Here is a 23,677-nt window from a genome sequence, read left to right as displayed (position 1 = left end):
ACCAATTTTTAAATTTTACTAAAATACATGAGTCATATCTTCTCTTAGCTTAATTGAAGAAAACTTGATTACCTTTGGAGAATTCATTTTAAAAAATGCATTTAGTCGGGAGTGCCTGGGTGGCTCACTTGGTTGAGTGAAACTCTTGGTTTCAGGTTAGGTCGTGGTCCTCAGGGTCGTGATGTCAGGGTTGGGAGGTCAAGCCCTATGTCAGACTCCTCACTCAGTGGTGATTCTGCTTGAGATTCTCTCCCCCTCTCCCTCTGCTACTTCTCCCCACACCTAGAAATAGTTTTGAAAAAGTAAAAATAAAAATGCATATAGTCAAGTATGCCAACCGTCTTAATTTTTTAATTTAGATGAAAAAGAATAAGAATTGCTAAATTTATATATATTTTTATTACTAAATTATGTATATGTGTTTTATATACATATATGTGTTTTGTGTACATATTTAGTATTTTTCAATGTTAAGTATTAGGATGATGGTTGAAAAATGCCAAAAAGAGCAAAGTTACTCTAAGTGGCAGTGAGCTGGGGAAGTGGCCTCATGTTAAAGGATATGTTTTTTTGGGGAAAATATAGGTAGTTTTTATCATTTTGGGATATAGGCTTTTATTGCCTTATTGTATCAAAGCAAAAATTTTTGTCGTTAGTAGACAAGTGCTGTAAGTTGGTATTTTAGGGTTTTTTTGTGTGTTTTGTTTTGTATTATGAATGGTACCTTGCCAGAAAAATGCTAATTGTGAGGAAATTCATGCCAGGATAATCCTTTAAACATGATAGCTGGAGGACAGGTTTAGCTTCATCTTATTGCATCTCATTTGGGTACACTGAGGGTTTCTGTGTAGCATCTTGAAGAGGAGGGGATAAAAGTTAAATCCTTGGGAAATGACCATATATGTCTGTACCATCTCCCTTGTGTCTTTTGAAGGCCCTGAGGGCATGTTAAACAAATACAACTTTTTAATATGTGTACGTAGAACTTTTAAAGTGTCCATCACTCTGGCAGAACTACTCAGTGTTGTCAGTTGAGAAGTCCCGAGTTGTGGAAGGAATTGAAACTGTATTTGAGGTGATGAGGCAGGACAGAAACTGCCTGGTTACGGACGATCTTTCTCCGGGAGCCCGGCGTGGGGGCTGTGGTGCGCGCACACTGCTCCCTGCTGGGCGATGTGCGGATCCGCAGGCCGGGCAACGGCGGGGGGGCGGGGCTGGGCGGCCTGTCGCCCCGCTATGGAGGCGCGCTTAGCTTGACCAGGCAGCACACAATAACTCTTTATTGTGGGGAAGGATATTGGTATGACTCTTCCCCGTTTTTAAACATGATTTTAACGAAAACTGATGGCAGGCACTTTGAATTTTTAATTAGGTTTTTATTTTGGTGAAAATAAAATGTCGTCAGTTTTCTTTGAGAATGAAAACTACCTAGACCAGATGGGTGGGTTTTTTGATATGTGGCAACAAAGTTTCCAGAAGGTACATCTAGAACCAGTATCCCTTTATGCTTATATATATATATAATATATTGTGGTATATTTGTATCTACATATAAATTTAGAAACTAAACCTAGTGATTTGAAAATGCTTTACAGAATTTCTACTCTATTTTAACTTATTTTTAAAGTTACTGATACTTAGGTCTGTAAAATACGTAGTCCTGTCTGGGAACTTGTCTTTATTAAAACCATGCAAATGTTTGCTAGTTTTGGGAATGCTGAAGTCATTACACCAACTTCAAGTTGAAAATCGGAGATTGGAAGAGCAGATTAAAAACTTGACAGCCAAAAAGGAACGTCTTCAGTTATTGAATGCACAGCTCTCAGTGCCTTTTCCAACAATAACAACAAATCCTAGTCCGTCTCATCAAATGCATGCATTTTCAGCACAGAATGGTAAGTATGAAAGTATTTATTGCATATCTAACGAAAGTAGGATAGACTTTTAGGATCTTTCTCATAATAAGTGAATAATAACTAGTTACCAGTTATATGAAGATGTAGAAAAGGAATGATAGGTTATTTTCAAAGAACATGAAGAATCTGTCAAGTGATCAACTTGAATTTGCTCTAACTTGTTTAGCACATAATTTAACTATAATAGTTATTTAAATGTATAATGATCTTTTTATTGATTTAAAGCCATAGTATTCAATAGCGTTATAGATTTTTCCCTTGAAACTGGTATGAGGCATAGCAAGACTTAATATTTAAGTGTTTTTAATGTGGGCTTCAGGATAAGCTTTTAGATAAGCCTTTAATCTTACACAAAATGTAATGTAACAGGGTAAATAGGTTTCTTTTTATCTTTTATTATTCTAGCTCCTACCACTGATTCCTTGAACAGCAGTAAGAGCCCTCATCTAGGAAACAGCTTTTTACCTGATAATTCTCTTCCTGTATTAAATCAGGTAATTTTGGTGTGGTTAGTTTCATTTCCATGTTTTTTTTTTTACAAACCGTAGTATACCACATTAAATGGTTTAAGATGATTTTAAACAGTTTTGCTGTGTTCTGACTTAAGTTTCTATTCTTTCTTACATTAGGACTTAACCTCCAGTGGACAAAGCACCAGCAGCTCTTCTGCTCTTTCTACTCCCCCTCCTGCTGGGCAGAGTCCAGCGCAGCAGGGCTCGGGTGTTAGTGGAGTGCAGCAGGTCAATGGTGTGACGGTGGGGGCACTGGCTAGTGGAATGCAGACTGTAACATCCACCATTCCTGCAGTGCCTGCAGTGGGTGGAATAATTGGAGCTTTGCCAGGTAACCAACTGGCAATTAATGGCATTGTAGGAGCTTTAAATGGGGTTATTCAGACCCCTGTCACAATATCCCAGAACCCTACCCCGCTCACCCATACAACTGTACCACCTAATGCAACACATCCAATGCCAGCTACACTGACGAACAGGTAAGAAACTCACTTAATCTATTTTGGGTTCTTGAGTGCAACAGAGTACCAGCATTGTCCATGCTTTCAGATTGGGATTTGTTAATGTGCTTCTTGTAGATGTAATCAACAAGAAATGAAAACTAGCAAACTTTTAGATTAAGTGTATTACTTTGAGAGCCATTTATATTTGAAATTTAACTAATTCAAATTAAAACAAAGTTAAATCACTTTTAGTAATAAAGCATTAAATGTATTCTGTGCTAAAAATTTCATTCTTGATCTCTGTTACCTCCCCTTGTATATTGTCTTCATGTATCCTACATATTGAAGAAAAAGAATATTGTAATGAGGATCACATATGAGTGAATATTGATTTCTCAGAATCCAACTATGCAGTTCTGCTAATTTTATAATTAAAGATTTTGATATAGGAATCAGTGCCTATATCAAATGATCTTGAATTTCCTGTGAGTGAAACTGTTTTCATGGTACTGGACTTTCATTTGACTGTTTGTTCAAAATAAGGGGATTAAAGCCATGTTGTTACTGGACATACATTTGAGGAATAAATTGTTTTAAATGGATTTGCAATGGATACTAGTAAACTATTTTTCTGGCTCCCTTTTCTTTGGTGTTTAATTTTACTCTCCATTGGGACCATTAAAAAAAGGTTAGGTCAAGTCAATTAGTAGTTGGGATTTTTCCTTGTTTTACATACGTGTTATTTAGTGTGGGTTAAATTATCCTTGGATAATTAAAAATTATGTGCGTGTTATAAACACATTTAAATTTCTATTCCATAAAGTACTGAGTGCCTTCTTGGTTTATAATAAAAAGGAAAACAAAACATTTCTTGACAATGTGAATTCTTATTTACCTGTATACACAGAGAGAGAGAAAAAAGAAATTTGTATGTGATCGTTATCAGAAAATATTATATTTAAAGATTTGACTTGTTAACTCATTAAACACCAAATTGAAAAGTTGTCTTTCATTTTACATTTTAAAAAACATTAACAGTATATAGGAGAAAGTAAGAATTTTAATCGTTTTTCAGTGCCTCAGGACTAGGATTGCTTTCTGACCAGCAAAGACAAATATTTCTTCACCAACAGCAGTTTCAGCAGTTGTTAAATTCTCAACAGCTCACGCCAGTAAGTTCTTCCTTTTGATAATATTTGATTTTTGTTAGGAGCAAGTGTTCTAAGTTGTAATAGACATTTAGCTTGGGTATGGACTTACCCACTTTGTGAAATAGCATTACTGGATGCATAACCCCCAGAATACTTTGTCTTGCCATTTGGTATAGTCCACAATACCTGTAGTGACATTATATTGATTGATTTACAAGTATTAGAACATGTACTGGGGTACTCTTTTAGACTCCGGTAATGTGATGATGAGTTAAGACTTTGTATTTTCATGGGGTTTCATTCTGACAGTGGAGGTGGACAGTAAGCAAATGTATGGTTTTGGTAGTGATCGGCACTGAGAAGAAAAATGAGGGAAGTTAAAGGGATAAAGGAACAGTGGGACGAGAGGCTAATTTTAGATAGTGGAGTCTTGCCTCTTTGGGTAGGTGACTTTCGAGCTTAGACCCGAATAAAAGTTGAAGGAACATGAATTTTTTTTTTTTTTTTTTAGATTTTATTTATTTATTTGACAGACAGAGATTACAAGTAGGCAGAGAGGCAGGCAGAGAGAGAAGGAAGCAGTCTCCCTGCTGAGCAGAGAGCCCGATGTGGGGCTCCATCCCAGGACCCTGGGATCATGACCTGAGCTGAAGGCAGAGGCTTTAACCCACTGAGCCACCCAGACGCCCCGGAACATGAATTTTTGACTCAGGAGAATGGAAGACTAGCAGTGGAAAAGACCACATGTGTTTATGTTTTGAGGACTAGAAAGACGGCCGGCATGACTGCAAAATGAGAGAGAGGCTGGTGCAGAGGAGAGAAAGTCCCCGTTGAGCCTTGTTTGGCTGTCTGTGGCAGGAAATTTAGATTTTGAGTATGATATGATGCCATTGGTGATTTTTTAAAAAACTTTTGTGAAAACTTTCAAATGTATCAAAACAGTATATAGTATATTAATTTAAGTAATTATCTCAACTTTAAAAATCTTGTTTCATATATCCTCACTTTTTCTTTCAGGTTTATTTTAAAGAATTAATTGGAAGATTTGAACAGAATAGTGACATATAACAATTCCCATTTTTTAAAGATTAGTAGTCATTGTGCAGAAAATTGTATGTGTTGGGAGGGGAGATAGTAGCAAAAGGAGAAGCAGGGAGGCTATTAGAGTAGTCCAGGTAGGAGATGTGGTTTCTAAAATAGGATAAATGGAGGGGGAACCATCTGGGACTGTGTATTTTGAAGATAAAACCAACAAGACTTGTTTGTCAGACATTCAAGGTAAGGAAGAGTTCTAAACAATGGGATGTTGCTGTTTACTGAGATTTGGAAGACCTAGAGGAACAGCTGGTTTTGGAGAGAAAGCACAAGTTCTGTTACAGACGTACTAAGTTGGAGATGTCTATTTAGGTGTTTAAGTAGGATGTGGACTGGACAGTTGTGTGAGTCTGGAGTCCAGGGAAAGGATGCAGTTGGAAATAACAAATTTGGGGGCATTGCTGCATATATGGCACTTAGATTTACAAGATTATATGAGATCCATAGGGAATGAGGACTGATATCTGAGGACTGAGCCCTGGCTATCCTGGAAGAGGAGCATAATCTAGTAAAGTATGTGGGGAAAAAGAGACCAGCGAGTTAAGAGAACTGAGAAGTGGTGTCCTTGGGTCCGTGTGAAGAAAATGTATCAACAAAGGAAGGACTTGGCTGTGTAAAAATACTTCTGGGAGGACAAGTAAATTGACTGTTGGATTTGGCTGCCTGGAGGTTTTGACAATTGTGGTGAGAAGTAAAAACCTCCTCAAATGGTTCCAAAGAAAATGGCAGGAGGGAAAGTGAAGATGGAGTATTGGCAGCTCCAGACACTTCACTCTAAAAAAGCAGAGAAATGAGCAGCTAATGGAAGAAAGACATGGTCTGAGAGGGAGATTTCTTGTTCATTTTGAATATGACAGCACATGTGTATGTTGATGGGAACAGGGGAGAGGAAGGATAACGGAGCAGCAAAGTACTTCATAGGGGACGGAAAGGGAGGGGAGTGGAGACCAGCATTCCACTGTATGAAGAGGGCAGGCAGAGCAGCTGTCAGAGGGCTTTTATGATAGGAGGTTGAGGAAACCCACTTTTAAGGTTTTTAATTTTCAGAATTACATTAAAGGTATCAGGGGTGCCTGCGTGGCTCAGTTGGTTAAGCATCTGCCCTCGGCTTAGGTTATGATCCCAGGGTCCTGAGATCGAGGCTCATATTCCTGCTCAGTTGGGAGTCTACTTTCCCTCTCCTGTCCCTCCCCTGCTTGTGCGCTCTCTCAAATAATAAATAAAATCTTAAAAAAAAAAAAAGAATTAAAGGCATCAGCTGGGAGAAATAAGGATATTGGTGGTCAGAGGAGAGAAGCAAATGTGGAATAGGTATCTTGGAAGAGAGAGGAAGAATTGACTAAGTGTGTGGTGGGGGAGGGGCGCCTGGCTGGCTCATTTGGTAGAGTGTGCACCTCTTGGGGTTATAAGTTCAGGCCCCATGTTGGGCATAGGGATTTACTTAAAAATAAAATCTTAAAAATATTGAAAGTGTGTGGCTCACATGCAGAGATAGTCTGGCCCACGTTGTGCGGTCATAAACTTAAAGCCAGATGGGTTGCTGTATTTGTGCAACTGTCTCCAGCTCCATTTCCCTAGTGTACTTCACTGAGTTAGACTCTTCAGAGAATGCACTATTTAATTAGCTCAGAGTTTCAGCCTTTGTTTGTAATTTCTTTCTAAGTATCTGCTCAGGGTGCCCGGCTGGCTTAGTCAGTGGAGTGTGGGACTCCTGATCTTGGGGTTGTGAGGTGAAGCCCCATGTTGGGTGCAGAGATTACTTAAAAAAATCTTTAGGGCACCTGGGTGGCTTAGTTGGTTAAGTGTCTGCCTTCAACTCAGGTCATGATCCTGGGATCCTGGGATTGAGTCCCGCATTGGGCTCCCTGCTCAGTGGGAACCTGCTCCCCCCCCCACCCCCGCACCACTTCCCCTGCTCCTGCTCTCTCTCTCACTCTCTCTGTAGGTCTCTCCTTCAGTCTCTCTCAATAAATGAATGAATGAATGAATAAAGAATCTTTTAAAAAATTCAAAAAATTATTATAAATAAGTAAAATATTTCTTCCCATTGTTTTACTTTAGTCAAAAATATATTGAAAATACTTGTTTCTGATCGTGGATCATCATTTTCAGTGACTGTTCTTACTGTGGTATAAAGATAGCTTGTATATAAATTCTTTAATGCTTACACTAAAATGTGATCTTGTTTTATCTCTCATCTTAATATGAAATACTAAAATATGGTTTATTTGAGGTCCTTCCTCTTAAATAAGACTATTATTAGTAATAGTACATATAGATGACTCATTTCTTTTGTTTTTTTTTTAAAGGTTTTATTTATTTGACACAGAGATAGAGAGCACAAGTAGGCAGAGCAGCAGGCTGAGGGAGAGGGAGAAGCAGACTCTCCGCTGAGCAGGGAGCCCAACATGGGGCTCTACCCCAGGACCCTGGGATCATGACCCGAGCCGAAGGCAGCCGTTTAACCAACTGAGCCACCCCGGAGCCCCAGACGTCTCATTTCTAGAACATGATTCGTTAAGGAGGTTTTAGCACACACATTGTTGCTCAGAGACAAGAACTGAAGTGGTTTAAATTCTACCTTTCCTTTGTCAGCCGAGATTGTGGGGTGAAGTTTGTTCGTTTATAAGCGGCACATTTTCTTCTGAGGCATCCTGACTTGTCCCATCTTAAGAAAAATTCATGCTTAACCCTCCTCCCCCCACCAATTGCTGCCCTGTTTCTCTGCTTGCTGTCTCCTCCCAGATGGCCTTCAATCTGCTAACCAGTCAGTGGACAGTTGTCCTCCTCCTTCCTTGATCTGGCAACAACATTTGACAGAGTTGATCACTCCCTCCTCCTTGAAACACTTTCTTCCCTTAGGCTTCAGGAGCCCAGGTTACTGCCGTGTTATTCCAGCCCAACCATTCATTCCTCTCTTCACCTCAGCCTCTCGCTTTCAGAGTAACCTAGAATTTCAACGATTTCCTCCAGTCATAGAGCTTCAAATGCCGTTCTCCAGTCCAGTATTAAATATGTGCGACGTTACATCTTCAGGCCAGGCCCCTTTCTGGAATTTCAAACTTCTGTATCCAACTGCTTTCTTGATATCTCCACTAGGGTGTTTTGAAATAGACATTTCAAGCATAGTATGTCCAAAACTGAACTGCTGATCTGTCACAGACCTGCTCCACACATAGTTTTGCCTACCTCAGCCAGCGGGAACACTGATTTGTAGTTGCTCAAGCCCCAAACCTCTCAATCGTACTTCACTCTCGTCTGATGCCTCCCGTTGAATCCATTGAGTCCTGAGTCAGATTGTGTCACTCCTTGGCTTAAAACCTTCCCCTTCTTTCCTGTATCACTTTGAGTAAAAGCCAGAGTGCTCTTGGCCCACCACCATGAGGCCCACATTCTCCCCTTGTCTCCTCCTTGTTCAGTTGTCCCCAGCCTGCCCTTGGTCTCCTTGCTAGTCCTCAGTCACACTAGGGATATGCTCCCACATAGCCCCTTAGCCCTGGATGTTTCCTTCTTCCTAGAAATGCCCTCCCTTTCTCCATATCCACGTAGTGAATTCCCTCCTTGCCTCCAAGTCTTTGTCCAATTGAGAATCACCCTGACCTACCTATTTGAGATTTCCACCCCCGCAATACTGTCTCCCACACATTTCTGTTTACCCTGGTCCTTACCAATAATCATATCTTAATATTTTGTTGGTCTCTCTCTCTCCGCCTCAGGCTGAGCCACAGAAGGGCAGAGATTCCCCCCCCCCCCCCCGCTGATATGTCTCAGGACAGTGCCTGGCACATAGTAAACAGTCAAGAAATCACATACATACTTGCTGCAAATAATAATCTCCTAACTATACCAAGGGCGTACCCTCTGTTGGCATGAATGAGAACTTTAAAAGTTACTTTTTTGTTCCCAGAATTGGGAATGAGAATGGCGCATTATTCTAAAGTCAGATCCAGATAACTTAATGACTTCCAAGTTGCTGTTGCCCTTAATTATCATGGACAACCTAATTTGAATAAGGTCTCCTGTATTTGTTTGCCCTGTTTTGAAAAGAAGCCATTCACTAGTAATACTGACACTTTGTAATAGATGGTTATTACCTAGTGAAGTATATTTTTCCAGATAAGATACTGTTTTCTTTCTTAGTAGTGTATATGTGACTTATATTTAAGTATCTCCTATTAAAGTAAAGAAGAAAATAGAAAAGTCAGGCTTTACTGCCTGCTGAATTCTGGGACTGGGAGCTCATCTTCTCCCACATGTTCTCGACCTCAGGAACAGCATCAGGCCCTCCTGTACCAGTTAATGCAGCAGCACCACCACCAGCAGCACCACCCGCCAGAACTGCAGCAGCTCCAGATCCCCGGGCCCACGCAGATCCCCATCAACAACCTGCTGGCAGGAGCTCAGGCGCCGCCCCTCCACCCAGCCACCACCAACCCATTTCTCACCATCCACGGCGACAACGCCAGTCAGAAAGTGACAGTAAGTGTCTTTGCTCCGTCTTACCTAGTGAGATCATAAAAAGAATTTTACTGAGGAATCAGAGATGACTGTCTCCTTAGCTTTTCTCTCTTATTTAAAAAAAGCGTATTATTCCCCTGATAATTTCTTCTTAAAACCAGTTGCTTCAGCAGCTGGATATTGTAAACGTGAAGGATCCAAGCCAATTTATACAGCCCCTGAAGTACCTTAGTTTAAATTTGTGCATATGGTTTGAAGTACGTTTTATAATTTACCAAATTGGAAATGAAAATGTGTATTTTAGTTATAGTAAGGGGTATGGGACAGTCCATTCAAAAGATAGTAGTTGGTGCTTTTTGAAGAACTTTTGTTCCATTAATTTGTTTAATTATAGACCCAATCTAGATAATTTTGGAATATTTTTATTATTTTGCTTTAAAGTACTTTGTAAAACTGAATTATGCTTATAATAAAATTAATATATAAATTTTTAGGGCACTCCAGTTACTTTGCCAAATTAATTTTAAAAAGAAACTAAATCATAATTATATTTGTAATGGAATTTAAATTATTAATTTCATTAAAGTGATAGCCTCTTACCCTTTCAATATACCAGTTAAGATAAATTAAAAGTGGATTCATGAACAGTGTTATTATACATATGGTAGCACATATTTTTTTTTTTTTTAAGATTTTATTTATTTATTTGACAGAGAGATCACAGTAGGCAGAGAAGCAGGCAGAGAGAGAGAGGAGGAAGCAGGCTCCCTGCCGAGCAGAGAGCCCGATGCGGGGCTCTATCCCAGGACCCTGAGATCATGACCGGAGCTGAAGGCAGAGGCTTAACCCACTGAGCCACCCAGGCGCCCCATATAGTAGCACATATTTTAAGGCTGTTTCTTTCTATTAATTCTCCCCTTCAATTAGCTCTACTTTACTGGAATATAAGTGTTTCCCCTAAATTCGAGTTCAGGGCAGAGCCCTCTTAGAGGAAGGATATTGGGATATAGAATGGAGACTGGATGTCCAGAAAAGGAAGAAGGGAAAGAATGAGGTGGGAGACTTGGCAAATCACAGTGTGAAAAGTCACAATGTTTGCTATTTCCCATTACTTTAAAAGCTTGCTGTTTACTGTGCTGTTAGTCTTCAGAAACTTGAGTTTGTACTGAGTAACAAGTTGGTTCAAAATGCAGGATTAATTGGTTTTCATTAACTCTTCAATGCTTCGTTTGCCCCCTGTCTCTGATTGTGAGTACTACTGTCACTATCATAAAGCTAGTCACCTCTCCAGTGTTGTACAGATGTGGGAAATCTCTGTGAATCTGTATTAATTTAGGGACTTTTTATACTGTTTTTTTTTTCTTGCATTAAAAAGCAAACTCCAGGCATACCTTGGAGATAGTGCAGATTCAGGGCCACACTACTGCAATAAAGCAAATACTGTAATAAAGTGAGTCAGATGAATCTTTTTATTTCCCAGTGCATATAAAAATTATGTTTACATTATACTGAAGGTAGTCTGTCAAGTGTGCAATAGTGTAATAGCTAAAAAAACCCAAAGCACATACCTTAATTTAAAAATGCTTTTTATTGCTAAAAAAAAATGTGCTGACCATCATCTGAGCATTCAGAGAGTTGTAATCACTGATCACAGATCCCTGTAACAAATATAATAATGGAAAGAGTTTGAAATATTATAAGAATGACTTAGTGTGCCTGGATGGCTCAGTGGGATAAGCCTCTGCCTTAGGCTCAGGTCATGATCTCAGGGTCCTGGGATCAAGCCTCGCAAAGGGCTCTCTGCTCAGCAGGGAGCCTGCTTTCCCTTCTCTCTCTGCCTGTTCCTCTGCCTACTTGTAATCTCCCCCTCTCTCTCTCTCTCTGTCAAATAAGTAAATAAATAAATCGTGAAAAAAAAATAACGTGACATAGAGATACAAATTGATCAAATGCTATTGGAAAGGTAGTACCAGTAGACTTGCTTAACACAAGGTTGCCACCAACTTTCAGTTTGGGGGAAAATTCAGTGGAGTGATCCACAATAAAATGAGGTGTGCCTGTATTTACAGGCTCCCTTTTCCTGACTGATACAGGATGGAATGTGTTTTTTAATGGAAAACTATAATAATAAATAAGAACAAAATGAGCAGTATTAAGTACCTAATGGGAGAAAAGCAAGGCTGGGAAATAATATTTATGTGTACCCCACTATGTGCCAGGCATCTTTGTTAGATTACAATAGTATATGTGATTTCAGTCTCAAGGGACTTTACAATTTTTTTATAGATTAGTAAAAGGAGACTCAAAGAGGTTAAAGCTTAAGAGACAAATGGCACATATGGGATCAGAACCCATGACTTTGTTAGTCCATAAAAAAATTCATTTTCTCCAATACCACGTTACTACTTTTGTGGAGAAGTCAATTTGGGGAACGATTTTTCCCTGAGTTCTGTCCTTCAGATGGCCCTTCTGTCTTTGTAACTGCTGAGGTTAATAGAAAGCAGATGATAATGTTTACGAGTAAACTCATGTCTTTCCTATTGTGCTGAAAAGCAGTCGTGCCAATTTGTAGAAAAAAATGAAGTCACTATATATGCCATCTTTTATTTCCATTGTAATTCCAGTTTAAGAGTACCACAAGCATGGGCCACATGTTCATTTACATAATGCCTTTGATTTTGTTTAACTGCAGAGACTTAGTGATAAAACTGGGCCTGTCACTCAAGAGAAAAGTTGACACTTGAGAAACCTCTAGATCGCCTCTCCTGCTGCTCTAGCACTTCCTTTGGCTGCCATTGCAGCCCTCCTACACCTATGAAGAAATGCGACAAGAAATGAACTGCACAACAAAGGATTAATTGCCACAAGGACTTTCTTGTAAGGCTTTGGTTAATTTTCTTGTTGCTTTGTTGCACTGAAATGGAATTTCTCCTATATCCCCCATCCCTCAACCCAGATTTTTTTGAACTTTGAAAAAAAAATTTAATAACTAACTTTTGTCAACGAAATAATTACATGCAATGAGTTTATCAACCTAAGAGGAATTTAATATAGTTGGTGCACAACTAATTTTGTTATAAATTGGAGAGATGAACAGCGAAACTAAAGACTTGTTCCATTTATAAACTTTGATTTTGTTGTACCAGTTAGAATATGAAATACAGTCTTTTGTTGGGGTTACAGTATGCTTGCGCTGTAAGTCAGATCTTAAGACAAATTTTAAGGAACTGTCCAATATCTTCTATTGGAGTTTTATTGGTTAAATATTGCAAATTAATAGGTCATCAACTGGGACTTGGCAATCTTTGTTATAAAAATTGTCTTTATAATGGGATTTGGCCAATTTTGGTAATCAAGTTAGGATGGTAACGTCTGCTTCTGCTAAAGGTAATTTTCTTTTGCTAAATACTTTTTTTTAAAATATAAAGTGCTAAGACCTACTCATATTTTAAAGTAACTACTCATATTTTGAGTTAAGTGAGTTCTAAGGCTGCTGGGGGAACCAGATCAATTCAAAGCGAAAGATTTCTTTCAGAAAGAGGGGCCACTCTGGAAACTGCTGGTCGGGTTTGGCCTGAATCAAGTGCCTGTTAGTACCTCCGTTGTGTTGAAATGGCTCTAGACAGCTGAGCTTGCACTACCGTCAGTCCTTGTGAGTAAGTAGTAGGGATAGTCAGTGTTGCACCAGCAGCCTTCCCCATGGTTCTGCCTTTATTAAAAACTTTCTATGCCACTGTAGATAGCTCAGGCAAAACTATTACCTGGGTATTTATCCACTAATGAGTCACAAGAAAAATGAGTGGATTTGGTAAGAATTTTTTTTTTTTTTTTTTAATTTAAACAACTTTTCATTTACTGACAGTGAGTGATTCAAACAAACAAGCAAAACAAGTACAGTTCCGGAAACAGGTGAAATTTGTTTTTACAGTCCTTACACTTTGGGTAGCTACACTCCTGGTGTGACAGTATGGCAGAGTATAAATTGAACAATTGGGGATGTAATCATTGAACTGTTCTTAAATGTGTGAATTATTAGTGGAAAAGACCCAGCTGTAATTAGACCTCCACTGTGTACTTAGCTGGAAGAACATGTTAATTCTGCAATATGTCTCTTGGTTAAACATTGCACAGTTCTTACCTCATTTCTGTAAATAAGGTTTTGTGAATCTGTTTTGTATTGTGAAAAATTCATAAGATAACATTGATATTTTGATTTGTAATATTTCTAATTGGTAGATTTAATTGAAAAGTAAAATTAATTTATTTTTATATGTTCAGGGGAATTTTAAAGAAAGTCAGATCTTTTGTAGATAATTAAAAAAAATCGGTGTGGTTTATTTTACTTATTTAACCCACTGGTTGTTATTCTGTAACAATTTGTATAAATGGTAAATTTTGAATGTGTTGTTATTTTACCTAGATGTAAAATTCCACATGTATTAAAGAAAATGTACAAAGTTTTTGTTAATAAAATTTAATAATGTTTATAACTCTGTGCCATTTCTTTTTCCAGTTTTATTAAGATATAATTGGCATACAGTAAGCTTAAGTATACGATATAATGATTTGGCTTATTTTTATTGTGAAATGATCACCACAGTAAGTTTAGTTAACCTCCATCATCTCGTGCCCATACAAAAACAGGAGAATGAAGAAAAAGTTTTTTCCTTTGTGATGAGAACTCTTAGTATTTATTCTCTTAAAAACTTTCAAATTATCATAGAGCAGTGTTAACTGTCTTCATGTTGTACATTACATCCTAGTAGTGATTTATTTTTAATTGGATTTGACCACATTCATCCAGTTCTCTCTCATCCCAGCCCCCACCCTCTGGTAACTGTAAATCTGATCTTTATGTGTTAGTTTTCCTTATCTCTCTCTCACTTTCTCTCTTATTTAATAGATTGCACATATATGATCATGCAGTGTCTGTCTATCTCTGTCTAACTTATTTCACTTAGCACAATGCCCTCAAATCCCATCCATGTTGTCACAAACAGCAGGATTTCCTTCTTCTTTATGGTTGAGTACTGTTCCATGTTATACATAGGTAATATATATATATATCATATGCCATATGTGGAGTGTGTGTGTGTGTGTGTGTGTGTGAACGCCACAACCTCTTTATACGTTCATGTATTAGTGGACATTTAGGTTGTTTCCGTGTCTTGGCTATTGTGAGTAATGGTGCAGGGAACATGGGAGTGCAGAGATCTCTCTGACATAATGTTTTTATTTCCTTCAGATAACGTTACCAAAGAAAGGTAGGAATGCTGGATCATAGAGTAGTTCTATTTTTAACTTTCTGAGGAGCCTCCATGCTGTTTTCCACAGTGGCTGTACCTGTTTGCATTCCCACCAACAGTGTGCAAGCGTTTCCTTTTCTCCGTTTCCTCACCAGCATATTATCTCTTGTCTTAATAATGGCCTTTCTAACATGTGTGAGGTGATATTTCACTCTGGTTTTCTTTTGCATTTCCCTGACAATTAGTGACGTTGAGCACCTTCTCATGTACCTTTTGGTTATGTGTATATTCTTGGGAAAAAAGTCTGTTTTGGGTCCTTGGCCCATCTTTTAATTGGATTATTTGGGTATGTGTGTGTGTGCGTGTGCGCGCATGCGTGCTATTGAGTGGTATAAGTTCTTTATATACTTTGGATATTAATACCTTATCTGATATATGGTTTGCCAATAATTTTTCCCATTCCATAGGTTGTCTTTTCATTTTACTGATGGTTTCTTTTGCTGTGCAGACAGTTTTTATTTTGATATAGTCTCACTTTTTAAAAATTTTGTTGCTTGTACTTACTTTGGGTTTCATACCCGAAGAAATCATTGCCAAGACCCGTGTCAGGGTTTGTTTGTTTGTTTTTTTTTTCCCCCATGTTTTCTTTTAGGAGTTTTAGTTTTAGGTCTTAAATTTAATGTCATTAGTTCAAGTTATTTTTTTGTGAGTTGTGCTAAGATAGGCATTCAGTTTCACCATTTTACACAGGAATGTCCAATTTCCCCAGCACCATTATTGAAGAGCCTGTCTTTTCTTCATTGAGTATTCTTGGCTCCTCTGTGAAATACTAGTTGACTGTATATGTTTGGTTTTATTTCTGGGCTCTGTTTTTTTTTTTTTTTTTTTAAATCTCTGTGACATTGGTCTCTGTATCCATTTTTAGGCCATCCATGCTATTTTGATGATTGTAAGGTTAAATAATATAGCTTGATATCAGGAAGTATGATGCTTCCCACTTTGTTCTTTGTCAAGATTGCTTTGACTATTCAGGGTCCTTTATGGTTAAATACGGATTTTAGAGTTTTTTTTCCTACTTCTATAAAAATGTCATTGGAATTTTGATATGGGTCATACTGAATCTGTATGTGGTTTTGGTTCATATGAACATTTTAACACTATTCTTCCAATCTATGAATTGTTCCAAGAACCATATTCTTTCCATTTATTTTGTCTTCTTTAATTTCTTTCATCAGTGTCTTGCAGTTTACAGTATAGAGAACTTTTATTTCTTTTGTTAAATTCATGCTTAAGTATTTAGGCAAAATACTTAAGTTTTTGATGCTATTGTCAATAGGATCATTTTATGTATTTCTTTTTCAGATAATTCATTGTTAGTGCATAAAAATGCTACTAATTTTTTTTTTTTTTTTAGTGAGAGAGTATGTGTGCATGCGAGTTGCAGGGGAGGGGCAGAGGGAGAGAGAGAATCTTAAACAGGCTCCTTGCCCAGCGTGGAGTCTCATGTAGGGTTCAGTCTCATGACCTGAGCTGAAATCAAGAGTCAGACGCTTAACCGACTGAGCCATCCAGGCACCCTGAAATGCTACTGTTTTTTGTGTGTTAATTTTGTATCCTGTAACTTCACTGAATTCATTGATTAGATCTAATAGTTTTTGGTGCAGTCTAGGATGCTCAATACTCCTCTGTTGAACAGGAGTGGTGAGAGTGGGCATCTTTGTCCTGTTCCTATTCTTAGAAGAAAAGCTTTCAGCTTGTTGCCATTGAGTCTAATTTTAGCTATGGACTTGTCATTTATGGCCTTTATTAAGTTGAGATACATTTCTTCTATACAGAATTAGTTGAGTTTTTATCACGAATGGATGTTAAATTTTGCTACTTGTTCTTCCTCATATGACCTTGAGGTGGTATATGATTTTTTTCTTTCATTCTATTAATCTGATGTATCACATTGACTGATGTATATATGTTGAACCATCCTAGGTATAAAACCCACTGGATCATAATGAATTTCTTTTCTTTCTTTCTTTTTTTTTTTAATGGTGAATGATCCGCTGAATTAGGTTTGCTAGTATTTCTAGTATTTGCATCTATATTCATCAGGGATATTGCAGTTTCTTTGTTTTTGTTTGTTTGTTTCTTTTCCTGTAGTGTCCTTTCTGGCTTTGGTAGCAGGGTGATGCCTCATAAAATGAATTTGAGAGCACTCCTTCCCCCTTCTTTTGGAAAGAGTTTGAGAAGGATTGTTGTTAATTCTGTTTTTTTTTTTTTTTTTTAAAGATTTTATTTATTTGACAGAGATCACAAGTACGCAGAGCAACAGGCAGAGAGAGAGGGGGAAGCAGGATCTGTGCTGAGCAGAGAGCCCAGTGCAGGGCTCAATCCCAGGACCCGAGATCATGACCCGAGCCGAGGGCAGAGGCTTAACCCACTGAGGCACCCAGGCACCCCAATTCTTTTAAATACTTGGTAAAATTCACAGTGAAGCCAAATGGTCCTGGACTTTTCTTTGTTTTGAGATCTTTGATAAGTGAGTCAATCTTACCAGTAATTGGGCTGTTTTTTATTTCTTTTTGATTCAGTCTTGGTAGATTTTATGTTTCTGAGAATTTTTCCATTTCTTCTAGGTTGTCCAGTTTGTGGCATCATAATAGCTTTTTATGACTCTTTTTATTTCTGTGGTGTCAGTTGTAATGTCTTTTTCATAATTGTGTTGAATTGGGTCTCCTCTCTTTTTTTCTTGGTTAATCCAGCTAAATTTGTCAGTTTAGTTTATCTTTTCAAAGAACCATCTTGCAGTTTTGTTCATTTTTTTCTGTTGCTTTCCTGTTCTCTGTTTCATTTATTTCTGCGCTAATCTTTATTATTTCCTTCCTTCTGCTAAATTTGGGCTCTGTTCTTTTTCTAGTTCCTTGAGGCATAGAGTGAGGTTGTTTATTTGAGATCTCTGTTTCCTTTTTTTTTTTTTTTGCCTTTTGCCATGTTTTTTTTATTTTTTATTTTTTATAAACATATATTTTTTCCCCAGGGGTACAGGTCTGTGAATCGCCAGGTTTACACACTTCACCGCACTCACCATAGCACATACCCTCCCCAATGTCCATAATAACCCCACCCCCCTCTCCCAACCCCCCTCCCCCCAGCAACCCTCAGTTTGTTTTGTGAGATTAAGAGTCCCTTATGGTTTATCTCCCTCCCAATCCCATCTTGCTTCATTTACTCTTCTCCTATCCCCTTAACCCCCATGTTGCATCTCCTCTCCCTCATATCAGGGAGATCATATGATAGTTGTCTTTCTCCGATTGACTTATTTCGCTAAGCATGATACCCTCTAGTTCCATCCACGTCGTCGCAAATGGCAAGATTTCATTTCTTTTGATGGCTGCATAGTATTCCATTGTGTATATATACCACATCTTCTTTATCCATTCATCTGTTGATGGACATCTAGGTTCTTTCCATAGTTTGGCTATTGTAGACATTGCTGCTATAAACATTCAGGTGCACGTGCCCCTTCGGATCACTACGTTTGTATCTTTAGGGTAAATACCCAGCAGTGCAATTGCTGGGTCATAGGGTAGTTCTATTTTCAACATTTTGAGGAACCTCCATGCTGTTTTCCAGAGTGGTTGCACCAGCTTGCATTCCCACCAACAGTGTAGGAGGGTTCCCCTTTCTCCACATCCTCGCCAGCATCTGTCATTTCCTGACTTGTTAATTTTAGCCATTCTGACTGGTGTGAGGTGGTATCTCATTGTGGTTTTGATTTGTATTTCCCTGATGCCGAGTAATATGGAGCACTTTTTCATGTGTCTGTTGGCCATCTGGATGTCTTCTTTGCAGAAATGTCTGTTCATGTCTTCTGCCCATTTCTTGATTGGATTATTTGTTCTTTGGGTGTTGAGTTTGCTAAGTTCTTTATAGATTCTGGACTGAGATCTCTGTTTCTAATGTAGGTACTTATTGCTATTAACTTACCTCTTAGAACTGCTTTTGCTGCATCCTGTAAGTTTTGGTATGTTCTATTTCCTTTTTTATTTAAGGCTGCTTTTGTCTCTCCTTTGGGGGAGCCTGGGTGGCTCAGTTGGTTAAGCATCTGACTCTTGATCTCAGCTCAGGTCTTGATCTTGGTTGTGAGTTCAAGCCCCATGTTGGCACCCACACTAGGCATGGAACCTACTTAAAAAAATTAAATAAATAAAAGTAATTTCTCCTTTGAATCATTGGTTGTTCAGGAGACTATTATGTAATTTCCATATATTTGTGAGTTTTCCAGGTTTTTTTTCCTGTTAATTTCTAGTTTATTCTCTAGTTTGTCAGAGAATATACTTGGTATGACTTCAGTCTTCTTGAGTTTGCTGAGACTTGTATTGTGGCCCAACATATCCTATGTCCTAGGAAATGTTCCATGTGTGCTTCAGAAGCATGTATGTTCTGCTGTTGTCAGAAATTTCTTCAGAGGTCTGTTAGGTCCATTTGTTCTATTATGTTGTTCAAATCTGCTGTTTTCCTTATTGATTCTCTGTCTGAATTACCTATCCATGTTGATGCTGGGATAGTAAAGTTCCCAGTTATTATTGTACTGCTGTTTATTTCTCCTTTTAGCTCTGTTAGCTTTTGCTTTATATATTCAGGTGCTTTGATGTTGGGTGCATAAGCATTTACAGTTATATCTACTTGATGGATTGATCCTTTTGTCACTATTTAATGACCTTCTTTGTTTCTTTTTACCATTTTTAAGGCTTCTTTTGTCTCCTAAGAGTATAGCTACTCTTGCTTTTTTTTGTTTTGGTTATTGTTTCTTGATATGCGTGTTTCCATCTCTACATTCAGTGTATGTGTGTGTGTTTAAGGCTGAAGTAAGTCTTTTGTAAACAACATGTAGTTGTATCTTTTTTAGTTTTAGTCCACTCAGCCATTCTGCTTACTTTGGAGAATTTAATCCATTTATGTTTAATCCATTTTGGATTATTGACATTATAGTTTACATATTTTTGTATATTGTATATTCAGTAACGAGCTTATTGTCACAGTTACTCTTCCTGTTTGCTTTTTAACTTTTAAACTAGAGTTGTAAGTAAATTTCATACCACTGTGACCATATTACAGAACCTTTGATTATATATTAACCATTGCCAGTGAGTTTTATACTACCTTTTAATGCTTTCATGATGTTAACTAGTATGCTTTTACTTCCACTCATGGAACTCCCTTTACTATTTGTTATAAGGCTGGTGGTACAAGTGGTGATGCATTCCCTCCACTTTTGTTGTGAAAAGTCTTTGTCCTTCATTTCTGAAGGACAGAACTTTGGATTGATGGTTGTTTTGTTTCATTATTTTGAATATGTCATCCTATTCTCTCCTGGCCTGAAATGTTTCCTTTGAGAAATCTGTCTGTAGTCTTAAGGGGTTTCTGTAGCTTCTCTGTTGTGTAACTTCTCTCTTTCCTTTTACTGCTTTCAGAATTCTTTCTTTGGGTTTGAGTTCTAATAGTTTAGTCATAATGTGTTTTGGGATAGCCCTACTCAGGTTCAACCAATTTGGCATTCTTTGGGCCTCATGGATCTGGGTGTTCATTTCTCTCCCCAAGTTTGGGAAATTCCAGCCATTAACATATACTTTCTGTCCCTTTCCCTTCCTCTTCTCCTGGAATTCTCATAATGTGAATATTGTTGTGTTCCAAAATTCCCATAGGTATTCTTTACTCTTTTTCATTCTTTTTTCTTTGTTTCTCAGTCTGAATAATTTTTTTAATTTTTAAATTTTTTTTTAAAACATTTTACTTATTTATTTGACAGAGAGAGACCACAAGTAGGCAGAGAGGCAGGCAGAGAGAGAGAGAGAGGGAAGCAGGCTCCCCACTGAGCAGAGAGTCTGATGCAGGACTCGATCCCAGGAGCCTGAGATCATGACCTGAGCCAAAGGCAGCAGCTCAACCCACTGAGCCACCCAGGCACCCTCAGTCTGAATAATTTTGAATGTCCTGTCTTCTAGGTCACTGATACTTTCTCCTGCTTTTGAAGCTCTCTGTTGAGTTCTTCCAGTCATCACATTTTTAAGCAGGATTTGATTTTGTTGTTTTTTAATAGTTCTATTTCTTTGTCAGACTTCTTTTAAATTAATTTTTTATTTTTTATTAACATATAATGTATTATTAGCCCTAGGGGTACAGGTCTGGAATCGCCAGGTTTACATACTTCACAGCACTCACCATAGCACATACCTTCCCCAATGTCCATAACACCACCACCCTCTCCCTATCTTTGTCAAACTTTTTATTTTGCTCATGCATTGTTTCCCTAATATCATTTGGTTTCTGTGTGTTCTTGTGAGTTCACCAAAGTTTGAGTATTATTCTCAATTCTTCGACAGATCATAGATCCTGTTTCTTTAGGGTCAGTTATTAGAGTTTCATTAGTTTTCTTTGGCAGGTCATGTTGACCTGAGATTTGTGATTTTCATTCCTGACATTGGTATCTATGCATATGAGTAAGTAGTCTCCTTTTCTGGGCCTTACAGGTCCACTTAGGCAGAGACCGTTCATCAGACTGCTCACTTTAGGTTTCTGAATGTGTCTGCTGGCAAACTCCCAGCTGTGAGGCCTAATACAGGGGTCATATTTTGGGTGACGCCATTGCCTTAGCCCTGAGGTCAGGAGTGGGGCTCCCGGGGATGCTGTAGGATGGCCTCCACTGTTGCCTGGGTTCTCCGGTCAGACTTTCTAGACAGTCAGGCCTGGGTGTTACGCTCAGTAGTAGATGGGGTAAGTCGAAGTTGGCGTACTGGCCCAGCAGTGCAGCAGAATGGGCCATAGGGCCTGCAGGGCTCGCTGGAGAGCCTGATCAGGCAGGATCATGCACTGAATTCTCTGGCTAGGCAGGGCTGCTGGTTTTGCTCTGCAGACCGGGAAACCACAGATGTCCTGTTGAAGGTCCACACTGTAAGTAGGGATGAGGTACGTGACTTCTGTGTGCTCTGGTCCGGCTCCTTAGTTGGGTGTCTGAGGGCTGTTTTCAGCAGTGGGCGCGGCTACTAATTAGTTTCCCCACCTGGGTGGAGGGGTAGAACTGGCTCCAAGACCGCAAGACTCTTTCTGGTCTTGACTCCAGCCATCTGGTGTCCCAAGGTCTCTCATTGAATGGGGCTGCCGATTTGTCCTGGGGTCAATCAGGACTGCCTGGAGGGTGGAGGGTGCTTTCCAGGCTTTCTGATAAGGTGTACTGTAGGGACTGCCCTCAGCCGTGGGTGGGTCTGGGCCCCGCTGAGCTCGTGGCAGTCACGCTCCCGGGTGTTCTAGTTCAAGGTCCCGAAGCTACTCTCAGCCCTGGGCGGGACTAAGCTCCCCTGCCTGGGCGGAGCCAGGTCTTGACTCAAGCCAGTACCCTCCACAGGTGCCACTTTTTGAGGGTGATCAGCTGTGCCTGCTGTCCTCTCTGGTTGAGCGTTTCTGGGCTATACAGGTTCCAGGTGCTGTGGCCAGACTCTCTGGTCACGTGACGGGGGCTATCTATAGCCGTGGGCGGGTCTGTGAGTGAGCGCTCTTTCCTGGGCCGCAGTGGGTCTCCGCGGTGGTCCGGTCAGTCTGGTCAGACGCGCCTAGGAGCCACGCTCAGCGGTGGGGGGAGCTGTCAGTTGGCTCCATGGCCTGAGTGGGCAGAGCGGCTCCCCACCGAGGCTCCGGGTCAGATGGCAGCTCTGCGGGGAGCCAAGGCGGCAGGTAAGGACTTGGTGTGTCAAGATCCCAGTCCTGGGGGCTGCAAGTGCGTCCCCCTTTCTCCGTCAGATTCCCAGCGCTTGAGCGGCACAGACTCCTCCGCAGTCCCCTCGAGTTGCAAGTGGAGTAGCGGTTTCCGTGAAGTGGCCCAGGGTGCTGGGGCGGGGGCTGCACGAGGGAACCAGAGGCTCAGGGGAGACCCCGGAGCGGTGCTGTGCTGGCCTGCGGGGCGGGGGGCGCCCCTAAGGCTCTGACCTTCCAAGGCTGGCTCTCCCGGCCTCTCGGGGGCAGGGGTTACTTCAGCGTCCCCCCACATTCTAGGATTCTCTCAGGGGTGTCTTCTTCCAGAGGAATGGGTTGTTTTGGGAGCGGGGAGTGAACTCCCCCTCGGCGCCAGGGCTCTGTGTCCCTCTTGTGTGGAGAGAATGAAGGCCCTGAGGACCGTTGGCGCCGCCTGGGGCAGGTTATCCTGCTGGGCTGCGGCTGTGCTGTGTGCTTTGGAGGGTTCCTCTTGGAGTTAAGCTAATTTTGCTCTGGAGTCAACTTGATACGATGTGGGACCTGCTGCCGCGCTGACCGACCTGGTGTCTAACTCGTAGAACCGAGAGCGCATTGTGGAAACTGCTGTACTGCAAAGGAGAGGAAAGGAATTACAGTGGAGATACAAGGAAATAAATTCCAGATGAGATAATTAGCTAGAACACCTTAATAAAGCAGTGCTCCTACCTCGTAAAGACGGAATTCCTCCTCACGTAGTTACCTTTGACCAGAGTCCTCTCAGTGAAGGAGAAATTCAGCCGCCCTCCCTGGTTCTTGGGTCTTGGTGTGCATGGGAATCACCTGTGGAGCTCCGCGGGTGCCCCGGCGCGGAGTGCGGGGGTGGGGGCGGGGGGGGGGGGGCGGTATGACGTTCCCCAGGGATCAGGGTCGAGGAAACAAGGGAAACCGGCTCTGGGCTTTTAATTGTACTAAAGGGTAAGTCTCGGTTCCTAGAGAGAATTCCTCTTCTATACACAAATGGAAAACACCGGACTCTGGAAAGTCCTGTCTCTGGCAGCACTGAGGAAGGTCTCTGCTCTGTAATGACAGATGGCTGATCACCAACTCCTGCCCGTTTCTCACTCTTGGAGGGATCTGGAC

The 23,677-nt window shown here is 40.1% G+C and overlaps 1 protein-coding gene across 14 annotated transcripts in view; it reads left to right on the top strand.

Moving 5' to 3' along the window:
• Positions 1-13,407, top strand: part of MLLT10 (MLLT10 histone lysine methyltransferase DOT1L cofactor) — a 233,834-nt gene extending 220,427 nt beyond the window's left edge. For all 14 annotated transcript variants that reach the window (XM_032880843.1, XM_032880840.1, XM_032880839.1 and 11 more), the window contains 6 exons: positions 1,707-1,895; positions 2,322-2,410; positions 2,546-2,907; positions 3,947-4,043; positions 9,387-9,596; positions 12,268-13,407. In XM_032880843.1, the coding sequence (XP_032736734.1) occupies positions 1,707-1,895; positions 2,322-2,410; positions 2,546-2,907; positions 3,947-4,043; positions 9,387-9,596; positions 12,268-12,312 (992 nt within the window). In that variant the 3' untranslated portion in view covers positions 12,313-13,407. The remainder of the gene's footprint in view (positions 1-1,706; positions 1,896-2,321; positions 2,411-2,545; positions 2,908-3,946; positions 4,044-9,386; positions 9,597-12,267) is intronic.
• Positions 13,408-23,677: the final 10,270 nt, after the last annotated feature.

Source organism: Lontra canadensis, unplaced genomic scaffold (assembly GCF_010015895.1).
Source record: "Lontra canadensis isolate GAN:19392208 unplaced genomic scaffold, GSC_riverotter_1.0 scaffold72, whole genome shotgun sequence".
NCBI lineage: Eukaryota > Metazoa > Chordata > Mammalia > Carnivora > Mustelidae > Lontra > Lontra canadensis.
Note: the sequence above shows the minus strand (reverse complement) of the source record. Positions and strands in the feature narration are given on the sequence as shown.